Source organism: Dermacentor silvarum, chromosome 10 (assembly GCF_013339745.2).
Source record: "Dermacentor silvarum isolate Dsil-2018 chromosome 10, BIME_Dsil_1.4, whole genome shotgun sequence".
Taxonomy (NCBI): Eukaryota; Metazoa; Arthropoda; class Arachnida; order Ixodida; family Ixodidae; genus Dermacentor; species Dermacentor silvarum.
In genome coordinates, this window is record NC_051163.1 from 64,891,860 (window position 1) to 64,903,763 (window position 11,904).

At 46.3% G+C, this 11,904-nt stretch overlaps 1 protein-coding gene across 1 annotated transcript; it reads left to right on the forward strand.

The window, feature by feature from the left end:
• The first annotated feature begins 205 nt into the window (after window positions 1-205).
• LOC125941031 (transportin-1-like) lies at window positions 206-2,874 on the forward strand. Its single transcript, XM_049657939.1, has 2 exons — window positions 206-1,877; window positions 2,126-2,874. The coding sequence occupies exons 1-2, from the start codon at window positions 206-208 to the stop codon at window positions 2,872-2,874; spliced, it is 2,421 nt and encodes an 806-aa protein (XP_049513896.1).
• Window positions 2,875-11,904: the final 9,030 nt, after the last annotated feature.

The window sequence follows — 11,904 nt, forward strand, 5'->3', positions numbered from 1 at the left end:
TGGTGGATAGGTGCCACAAACTCACAATTTTTTTTTTTCATCTAGATGGCTATGTAGTGGCAAACGGGCACCGTACTATGTTGGGCCAATCATCGCGCTGTATGGGGAAGGGCCATTAGGAGAAGTAGTAGACGAAGAAGAAGAAGTAAGTGCCCTGCTCGAGCTTTCATGGTTCCATTCTGTCCTCGAAAACAACACCGACGTAATGAGCTGCCGTTACGTGGGATTCCCGTTCGTGAAGAAGAGTGGTCAGTCGTCTTCACCGTGGGTGCCGCAAGAGGAACGGCTTCAGCAAATCTTGCAGCTTCTGAAGGATTCGCTGTCTGCTGAGGAAGCGACGAGGCTAACGGCTCGGCAGGAACTCAAGAAACTGAGCGAAATTCCCAACTTCAGCAACTACCTGGTATTCATAGTCGCAGAGTTGAAGTTTGAGAATGAGCGGTTGACAAAACCAACCGGATCTTTGTTGGATGAAGATGTGACTGCCGACTCTGGCAACGTTCCCCGGCATGTGAGCGACTCCACCGAGACAAACAGCTTCGAAAGCGTGGACGATCCCTTGGCGGTGATCGTTGCTGCTCTGGGCTTCTTCATCACGACTGACTCGACGCTCGAGCTCACACGCTGGCCTGAATTGCTTCCGCGGCTCGGCGAACTGCTAGACTCGAAGGACGACAGAGTCTGCGAGGGTTCATTCGGGGCGCTGCACAAGATCTCTCGGGACTACGCTGAGGCGCTGGATACAGGGCCACTGAAAGATCAGCTCACTGTTCTTGTACCCAAGTTTCTGAAGTTCTTTCGGCACAAGAGCCCTCGGATCCAGTTCTGCGCCATAACTTTCATCAGCCTGCTATTCCTCAATCGCGCACATGCGGTGATGGTCCACGCTGACTCCGCTGTTGCGAGCTTACTGCAGTTGGTGTATGAAGAAGACTCCAAAGTGCAGAAAACCATGTGCCGTGCTCTGATAGTGCTGCTAGAATATCAAATCGACTGTCTCATCCCTCATATGAGCAGCATCATAGAGTACGCGATGGTCAGGATGCAAGATACCGACGGAAGCGTTGCTCTAGAGGCGTGCACGACATTGGCCTTTCTGACGAAGAAGCCAGTCTGCAAGGAAGCGCTGGCTCCGTGCTTGTCACGCCTAGTCCCCATTCTAGTCCAACGTATGAAGTACTCAGACTATGACTTAAGACAATGCAATGAAGACGTACGAGCCATCCGGCCTACGCTTGGCCAGATTAAAAAAGCAACAGAGGACAACACTGGCGGATGTTCTGTGGCAGACAAAATACACGTCGATGACATCTTCTACAAGTGGAATATGAGGAATTGCTCAGCGGATGTGCTGGACGGTATAGCCATGGTGTTCAACGCGGAAGTGTTTCCCCTGCTGCTGCCTTTGCTTAAGGAGATGCTGCACAAGGATTGGGTGATTAAGGAATCGGCCATTTTTGTCCTTGGGGTCATCGCTGAGGGTTGCATGGAAGGTATTTCCCAGTATCTAGAGGATCTGACCACGTACTTGCTTCTTCACCTTAGAGATGACAAAGCCCCTGTGCGGTCGGCGGCCTGCTGGACCCTGAGCCGCTACTCCCACTGGATGTTGAGCCAGCCGAACCACCGCTACTTCGAGCCACTGGTGAACCAACTACTGGAGCGGGTCATGGACGACAGTGAAATGGTCCAAGAAGTTGCTTGCAATGCCCTTATCACCGTAACAGAGGAAGCCAAAACAAAGCTCGTGCCATACCTCAACGCCATTTTGGACACGATCTACTGTAGCTTCAGGAAGTACAGGCGTCCACGTTTGTATATGCTGTACAATGCAATAAGAACGCTTGCAGACTGTGTAGGACCAGAACTCAAGAGGCGTGAGTTCATTTCATTTTTCATGAAGCCACTGACCGATGAGTGGGATCAGATGGCAGACTGTGACCTGAATCTATTTTATCGGCTACGGTGTCTGGGTAGTGTGGCTACTGCAGTTAAATCTGAATTCTTGCCTTACCACGTGCCCGTCGCAAGAATGTGCCTCCGCCTCGTGCAACTGGGAGGCAAGGCTTTTTTGTCAAAGCACTCCGCCTAAGGCATTCGTACACCCCGGAAAAACCCTTTGTAGTAGTGGCGCTGGAAACGCTGAGTGGACTGGCGGAAGGTTTGGAAAGCGACATTGAGCCTTTTGTCGCGGATACCAACATCATTGAGCTCATGTTCCAGTGTGGGAAGGACTCGGTGCCAGAAGTGCGTCAGGCCACGTTCGCCCTTCTTGGAAACCTCACCAAAGCCTGCTTCAACTGTCTTGTGTCCGTTACGTGCAAATTCCTTCCTATACTTGGTGAGAACTTGAACCCAGAGATTACACCAGTGTGCAATAGTGCGACCTGGGCAATCGGCGTGATCACCATGAAGTTGAGAAATGGTGTCAAACCGCACATGTCTAATGTGGTTACTAGACTGGTGACTAACATGAAGCTCTCGAACACGTCGAAAACCTTGCTTGAGAACACTGCTATTGCAATCGGATGTCTTGGTTACGCTTGCCCAGAGGAAATGGCGCCGAAGTTACTTCAGTTTATTGGTCCATGCTGCTCGGCACTGGGAAAAGTTCAGAACTGTGAAGCGAAGGACTTCGCGTTCCGTGGCATCTGCAGTATGGTTTGTGTGAACCCGGATGGAGTCGTTCTTGACTTCATTTTCTTCCTTGAGGCCATCCTTTCCTGGGCCATTCCTGAGGACGACTTGAAGCAGTCCGTCAGTGACCTGCTCCACCGCTTCAAGAAGATGTTTGGGAGCAAGAAATGGCAGTACTTCTCCGAACAGCTTCCACCTGCACTCAGGGGGCGAATGCTAGACAACTATGGCATCTGAGAAGGGTTCTCCGCTAATACGAAAACGTAAATCCAATAAACGTTATTCTACCTTTGTTTCTTATTATAACGATGGGATGATGACTTCTGTGTAGACGAAACAGAGGATACCCGCTGAAGTTGCGAAGACAGGATCTCGGTAGTGATGTTTTTCCCCGCATATGCATTTGTCGTATTATTTTTGGCGTTCACGTGCACTGTTGCGCATATCAGTCTGACCAAATAATGTATTTCATAGAAAACATGCTTCGCACAACAGTTTCACTCGAACATCGCTCGGTATACTTGTCTCACAACGGCTAGTAAAACGTGCCATACAGTTCCCCTGCCGATGTGCTCAAAAATTCCAATGGTGAAATAACATGAAGTTGGTGTTACGCTCCATCACTGCGGTTATCCAAAATGGCTGTGACAGAATAACCACGTTAATATTACATTCACCCAAACACTCAATTGAAGTTCTGTCTACGTTTGCGTCAGAGTGATATCATTTAATCACAGGACGAAGCGTATACCTTAATCGGGTAACATAAGAGGTAATCTTTATCTCGGAGCCAATTCCGATTCCCCGTTGGAACACAAGTGAAACGCAGAAATACTCTCATTAGAAAAGCATTGAACCCATTTGAAGAAGTTTGGTGCATTTCAGAGAGAAATGTGAAATATACAAACTATATGAAGCGGACTTTTGTGTAGTCGCAACATAGGATACCCGCTCAAGTGGCAAAGACATGCATGATTTCGGTTAAATCACCGGCTCTTCCCCTGTCGAGAAAATGGGGATAAGCTGAGCGCGTGGAAAGACGATGCTTTGGCAGGCGTTCCGCTTCGTTTATTCTAAACTCGGAGTCGGCGGTGCTTTGCTGACGTTTGGCTTCCACATCGCGCTCCCGCATCTCGGGGTCCGCGGCTCTTCGCTGATGTATCGCTTGGGCTTCGAAAGGTCTCACGCTTCAATCGGCATGTCGATGACGAGCCTTTTTCATTGCTTCGACGCCATATCAAAACCCGCCTCAGCTGCTTAGTGGGTTTGATGTTGGGCTGCTAAGCACGAGGATGCGGGATCAAATTCCGGCCACGGCGGCCGCATTTCTTTGGGGGCGAAATGCCAGACACCCATATACTGAGATTTAGGTGCACGTGAAAACCCCCGGTGGTCTAAATTATTCCGGAGTCCCCCCCCCCCCCACTACGGCGTGCCGCACAATCAGATCGTGATTCTGGCAAGTAAAACCCCGTAGGTGACGACACCATATCAAAAACGAAGTCGCGCGCACTTTCGCCCTAAAGGCGAAGCATCGATTGCGATAGCAAATTAGTGGGCAGCTATGCAAAGTAAGGATAGTAGTTTTATCGGCCGTATAAACTTTTAAACATAGGCACACTAACTATAAAATAACAAGCATGGTGTCACGCGCGCACAAGCAAACATGACCGCATCTCACTCGATGACCGCAGACACTCGCTGTCAAAACACTGGAGTGAGCGCTTCAGCAGCAGCGAGCGTTAATTGAGCGTACCGGTGCTCGCATCAACTCGATCTTAGCCGCGAAAACACGGGGAGGCAGGCTCTGCCCCCGCTGCAGCTGGCTTTCAAGATACAGCCGCGCGGGCGGTGGCTCATTACAATCCGACGCTATCACGCCTGTCTATAGGTTGTGGTTAAGTCGTACTTTACGATTTTTCTGACGCATTTTATTTTGAGAAATTAAATTATTTCACTAACGTCTCTGCGCCCCGCGGAGGGCCTGCGTGGTCGGGGTGGTTCGGGATTATTTTCTTGGCCACGGACGCCGGCGAACGCTGACCCCGGATTTTCTGCGACACGGGGCCTTTAACGCTATCATGTTAAACAAAAAACATAGAAACGAATTAAACTCAGACTAAGAGAAGGCTAGCGTTCAGTATTACGAGGCGAAGTTTGCGGCGGTCCCTCATGATTCCAGAAATGCATGGAGTTCGGCACATTCGCTTATTGGGAAAGCAAATGATTGATTTCCTAGATGGCTTACGTTTGATGGCGTTGAGTACAGTGAAGTCAGTCTGGTAGACACATATACCAATTATTTATTTTTTTAGCCTAAGTTGCAGCAGTGCAGAAATGTGGCCCACCCAAAAACTCCGAGAAGTACATAGCTTCTTCCTGTACGACCTCTATTTTCTTGACTCCGTGTGGGAACAATGAAATAATCACATATGTTATATCATTAAATAAAAATGCTGCTGCTGGTTATGATAACATCAAGGCCGATTATACACGTTTCTGAACTATCATGTGAGCCATTGCAGCATTTATGTAATCATGCTTTCGGCACAGGTACTTTTCTAGAAGGCATGAAAATTGCTAAGGTAGTAGTCATCCACCATGGTGAGAACCACCTTAGTGGATGGTGGTCCGTGGCTCGTTGGCTGTCAGGGTTGCAACAGCTAAGGAGGTTGCAACAGCTGTAAAGGCACGAAAAGAGGCATGCAGGCGACACAAGCTGGCCATTCGGGAGAGGATCGACCCACCTGAGAGCCTTGACCGCTGGAGCGGTTACCAGGAAAAAAAGAAACAAATGGCCCATGCTCGTACAACTCAAAATGAGGAGGATCAGCAAAAAGTTCCTAAATGAACTTAAGACAGCGGACAGAGAGGCAGGCAAGAAATTCTGGAGATATGTTCAATCCCTGGACTCGCACACAAGCAAGCTGAGAGATAATGCTATACTGCAACTGCACTGCGAGGGTGAGGAATGACTGCATTTTCTAGAAGAATACATGGCTATATAACAAGCTTAAATCCCACTCTCCCCGACCCCCTTCTTTGCTCGATGCCTCCCTCACCTCAAGTGAATAATGTGGAGTTGGAAAAATCAATTACACAAGGGGAACTGGAGAGGGCCTTGAAACGCGTGGCGGGAAATAAGCCGCCGGGTTGGATGGTATACTCCCCTTGCTGTTGAAGAAGTGTGGCAAACAGGCACGGCAGGTAATGCGATAATATATCGCCGATGTTAATCGTTTCAGATGACGTCACATGGTCGTTGCCTCTCATCGTCGACGAGACAAGCGCTGGAAACCAGGCAGCGTGAAGTGTGGTCGTGCAGCTCTAGGTGCGCACAGGTTCACACCTACTGAAGCCGTACAATATGCGACCTTGGTTGGTCCTCCTTTTAGGCCCGATCCAGAGGCAGTGGCAAAACTAGCATACAAGCATCGGCTTGCTACTTTGCCGGAAGGCAGATGGGCTCGAGAAGACTTTAAATGTGTAATACATCTGCGGTGCCTCAACACCAAGTTATTGGTGGCGCGCTCGATAAGGTTTACCGAACGATACCGACTAGGTCCAATTGCTTTCGACTCCGCACCAGCCGACCCAGCGGCAGAAACTGAGGAAGCATGTAGCCGAAGTTGAGCATGGTCTCTGGCAGGATACTGTACTACAGAAAATGGCACTGTCCATCTACTGTGCCCAAAAGATGGCCATAGAGAAGGAGTCCATATACGATAATTCCATAGGCAGTGGCCTGTTAAGCGAAGCCCGGAGCGCCGTCCTCCGAACGCGGTCAGCGCGCTTCTGATTCACGGTGGGTCCTGACTCAACCTGCCCCTGTGCAGCAGCTCTTAAGAGGAAGCTTTAGCTAGGGTGCTCCTATATAAATACGTCTAAAAGGAGAATTTGTTTTTCTCGGCAACCACTGCACCAAACTTGACGACATTTGACGACGACTTAGGTCGTGAATTTTTTATTAAATATTGGCAAAAATTGCAAATTTTCTGAAAACGATACTGTCAAGTTTACAACTCTGTAACTCAGCAATGAAAAATTATTTCACAATTTTGTGAATTGCATCTAATAGTATACATCTAAAGCGGACATAATTCATATGTGGCACGTAAATCTAACAAAAAAATAGTAATATGGAAATACAGCTTTTGCCTTGTACACAACGTAATAAATTCACGTAAGATATAAATTGACACATCGAATTTGTCCCCTTTGAATGGTCTAAAGGACGCTGTTTACAGAACCGCGATAGCTGTTCTTGATGCAGAGCCAGTAGCGCACCCAGGATCTCTGCCAGGGGGGGGGGGGGGGGTTGACAGTTTGCCAATACCATCTAAACAGCAATAATTTCGATTTCTTCACTGGAAATTGTCAAAAAAATGCGCTTTTTGCGAGTGTGCAGACGATTGCGCGTCTTACATCTTAGTTGCAGTACTCAAATGCGTAAGGAAAGAAAAGGGGTTAAACAAAAGGGGGGGTTAAGTCGGCCTCAGGGGGGGGGTTACAACCCCCGAATCCCCCCCCCCCCCGTCGGTGCGCCACTGTGCAGAGCTATTTGTTAACTTCGTGCTTCTATTTTTTACGAACTGCCAAAATTTTGGAAATTCTTTCAACAAAAAACAGGCCCTAAATAGAAATTCCGCTTCAAACAGTAACTAGAATTGAACTTTCTCTCTTAAATGCAAGAAATTTCATTTAAATCGGTCCATGGGTTATCTCAGAAAAGCGTTTCTGCGGTTTACATGTATTTGAATAGGCCGCGTCGGGGTTGGGCCCGAGCGACTGCCTCCAGTCTGCTCCAGTAGCGTCGAACCTTGTTCTATTTTTAACCGGATTCTTTTTTTTTTTTTTTTTTTTTTTTTTTTGAGTGCTAGATTCAAACTCTCTGAGATCACTCGATACGAAGGGAAAGGTCGCATTGATCATCTTCATCAACAGCAGTAACATGTCTCCTGTTGCTATGGTAACCTTACGCGTGACCAAGCGTGGTCACGTCACGTGCGCTTGATAGACTGTGCCGCCTGCAAGATTGTGCTGGCTACAGGCTCACTCGCAACAATACTTGATCAAGACGTTGTGCGAGACGTTCCCGCGTTTTCTGCACGCAAGTCGGCTGTGCTTGGCGCCTGTTGGAGCCCATCTTCACGACTGAGAACGCGAAGCGCCACCCGAAGTATCACTGACATTGTCATCACCTTCATCCGCGTTCAGCGTTGGTTGTGTCAATGCCTCCTTTACTAGTAAAGGAGGCATTGGTTGTGTTCGTAAATGTGTTTGAGAGCAGTTTCATGAGTGTTTCTTTATTTTGTGGTTTCATCTAACCGGTGTTCTGTTGCGTCTTCTTTGTTTAACGTACCGAAAGTGAAAGTGCACGCAGAATTGCAGCTTGTAGCGTCGTTTGTTTGGCGCTAAGGCAGCAGCGACCACTGAAATTCCCCGATTTCCCTGTGCCCGTACGCTGCGCGGGAGCCCAAAGATGCAGTATGGAGCGTGCACCACGTCCTCTGTCGCACCGAACGGTCTAATCCTGATATTAACGCACCCTCTGCCATGGTCCGCTTGTAATTCCTCAAAAACAGGTAAGCGCGTGTTGAGCGAAGCGCATCGAGAAAGGGGTCGGCCGTGCTCCACGTCGCCTTGAGCCAAGAGACTCGTGCTACCGCTTTCTTTTGCTGCCGCGTTTTGTGCACAACTTTGCCAGAGTGTAGCAACAGTGCCCGATCATGGCGCATCGAGCCACCACTTTTACGGTGCTTGTACCTAATGGCGATAAGAGATTCCTAAGCATTGTAAGCCAGCTGTTTATTCCACGTTTGCGGAATGCTCCTGTTACGGGTGTTAAGAAAGTATTGGATTAAGTTACTGAAAAGGCGGCAGCGTAGCTAAGTTTGTATTTGCGGAATTCTTCGCCACGGAAACAAACACATGTTCTGACAAGCGACCCCCCTCCCCCTTCTCCCCTAAAGCGTTCCTTGGGGAAGTTGATAGAGTGTCAGTTCCGAAAAGAAACAAATGCAGTGTTGCGGTGGTGTTAAAGGTTCAGCTTTACTCATAAATTGTTGCCGCAATTTGCCTTCCACTCAACAAGCTACATGGTCAGCTCGGCGCACAAGCGGGAATTCCTGAGCGCGTACGCATTCGGCCAGATGCAGAAAAGACCCGTCCCGTCCCCAAAGGAAGCTGTTCACTTCTACCTACGTACTTCCGCGCGTTACCACAAGTGAACTTGGTCAGTTTCATCGCAGTGGCCGTATCATGAGAAAGATTACGATGACTTGAGCAACGACCCCGCCCCTTCCGTGCACCCCCTTATCCCACTTATTCTTGTTTCAGCAGCAGGCAAAAATGGATGTAAATTAGAAAAAAAAAAAAGTAAGGTTTGCTTGGGGGGGGGGGGGGGGGGGACCAGCAGGCTGTCGCATGACCGTGGCATGCAAGCCTACTTGAGCACCTTCTGCGTGCGGCAGTGTTGCAAGTAGATGTGTGCGAATAGCAATGTTTGGGACTGAATCAAATAGGGCCAGAAGCGAATCAAATGTCAAATTTTAACGTCCTGACATTCACACAATCAAAAGCTTCTGTCATTACATTGCACATTTATAAAATGTGCTTCATTAAAAACACAAAGGGAGGATTAGGAACACCAAAACAGATTGTTCACAAACTCGGGCCTCTTAGGAGAATACATAGTCATGCATTATCAGTTTATAAAGGTAAATTTGTGCGCCAATTATTATCTCAGTATGCCGTCACGACCAGATGTGTGTGTCATCTCCAGAGATGGCAAAGTGAGAAAAAAAAAAGCTTTTTCTGTAGTTCAAATTGTAATAGATGGTGCCACTATTGTATAAAGTATGCTGCATTGAGCTATATTGTGATTTAATCAGGTGAGAGGACGTAGGTGCTGCATCTATAAAGAGTTCGAAACGTACACATTGCTGAATCCTTTGTCTAAGCAATATTTTATTGCGAGTGATTGTATTTAGCCGGAGAAGTCTGGTAGCTGAATGATGCAGCATGCTCTAGTATGTTATGTCCACTGTAGATGGGAAGAAAAATATTTTGTTGCTCGTATACAGTCGATGACGTCAAGTGTTGGGAAGGTATTTGAAAAATATTCGTATTTTCAAATGGTAGCTATTTGATTTGAGGAGCTGATAGAATGACTATTCGATTCGAGGAACCAATTGAATAGGACGATATTCGATTCGTGATTCGAAAGTTCTAAATATTTGCACACCCCTAGTTGCAACTAATTCCTAGAAATTGTGAATAAATTAAGTAAATTGAGTGATGTGGCAGCAAAGAGAATATCACCAGTTTCAAGGAATGTGCCACGAAACTTGTGGAAAAAATTGCATTGTTGTTCGGCTTACTTTTTAATGAACCAAAAGTGCCGTTTCATACGTAGAAGCACAAAATGATCGCAACGCTAACATATATCGGTGCACGCGTTGGGAACGAATATCTCGAAACTGGTGTCATTCTGTGGATTTGTTCCAAGTGGATGCACTTTGCAAACTCACTGGATACAGTTGGTAAATTGCAATATGTGCTATACATGTGTTGACAATTTAATTATGGAAATTTTGTTAATTAGTTTAACATGTATTTCGATTTCTCATGCAAGTAATACCCACCTCTTTGAGTAATGCAGCTCGAGGACTAGAATTGTGCTCTGTCTACCGCGTGGGATTTTTTAAAATCCTACTTATTCTAAAAAGAAAATGTAAAAGAAGAGTGCCCAGTGTGTTGTTGGAGGCCTAGCTATACACAGATGCGTGCATTGATATTGTGACATTGCCAAGTTTAGCATTCTGTTTCTTAACTTTAGAAAGTTTTGCATACCCTTCCCAGCCTTTACTCACAAGAAAAAAAAAAAATAAAAAAAAAAAAAATATATATATATATATATATATATATATATATATATATATATATATATATATATAGTGTGTGCTTCGTGCTTTATTGTGAATTTTTAATTGCAGAAAGCTTACCAATGCTTTTGTTGGCTACATTCATGGAAGTGTGCTAATAGTGCCATTTGCAGCTAGTATAGTGTCTTTCCGAAAGTGCTCACCTATTTTTGTTAATAACCTAAGAAATTGTGGTTGTAAGCAGTGTACTGACAGTGAGGCCAAAGAACATCATAATGCTTGTGCAGCTGTCATTGCTGTCTGACCACGCAGTTAAAGTGAATGTATCTAAGCATGTAGCCATAGGAAATTTCACTGTTGCAAATACACTGGGGAGTATGTTTAGCTTTTATGTAAGATATTCATGAAAGCTAACGAAAGGTTACTTCAGCTTTGCTGATGCTTGACACAAGCAGAAATGTATTCTTGAATGTGTTGCTAAGCTAGTTGTGCTTCTACTGCTTCTATGTGATCAAACTTGTAAATTGCGCAAATATGAAGACATTTTCCTGCATCTTTCTTCCTGCCATAGCAAGTCGATGGTACATTTTGCCTGAGAAGCTTGAAACACTTTTACACATATTTTAGAGTGTCTCTGGCAACCTCCATGCCACTACAATGAAAAAACAATTATATTGAAGAAATGGACAAGTAATGTAATAGCAGTTGGAATGTTTATCAAATGGAACAGTGAGCTGATGCTGATGCATCAAGCAAGCAGAAGTGAAGCTTGTAAATCGTCCACAAGCATTTATAGCAGCAAGTATAAAATTTGCAGGTAACTTTTTAGCAACTTCAGCTACACATGCGGTGTGTGATAAGTTATGCGCTGTGTCATTGTGTGCACATGTTTCCTAGTAACACTTATCACACTTCCAGTCTGCACAATATGTGAGGTGTGTTCAAAAAGACACCGAACTTTTGAAATAGTGCGCCAACTGGCAGAGGGAGCGCGCTGCGGCTACTGAGCGCATGTAGCGGCAGGTTTAGACAACAAACTGCCATTTGCCGCATTTCGCTCTGACCGTTAGTTGGCGAGCTACAGCTGCTGAAGTTAGCACACGAACAAGCTGTTCTGCGGATTGTTGCCAAAGTGACAATGAAGAAATTGGAAGAACAGCGTGTGTGTGAAGTTCTGCTACAAACTTGGGAAATCTTTCACAGAGACATTTCAGTTGCTTAGCCAAGCATACGGGGAGGACTGTATGAGTCGTGCGCAATGCTATGATTGGTTCAAGCGTTTTGAAGATGTAAGAATGTCGGTCGGGTGACGATCCCAAGCCTGGACGACCTTCCACATCCACAGATGATGACCACGCCGAGAGAGTTCGAACTGTAATTC

Bases quoted from the DNA above. Each gene is read 5' to 3' on its own strand.
- LOC125941031 (XM_049657939.1), top strand. From the start codon at position 206: ATGAGCTGCCGTTACGTGGGATTCCCGTTCGTGAAGAAGAGTGGTCAG. The intron at 1,878-2,125 runs GTGAGTTCATTT...AACCCTTTGTAG, and splicing joins AGGACCAGAACTCAAGAGGC to TAGTGGCGCTGGAAACGCTG.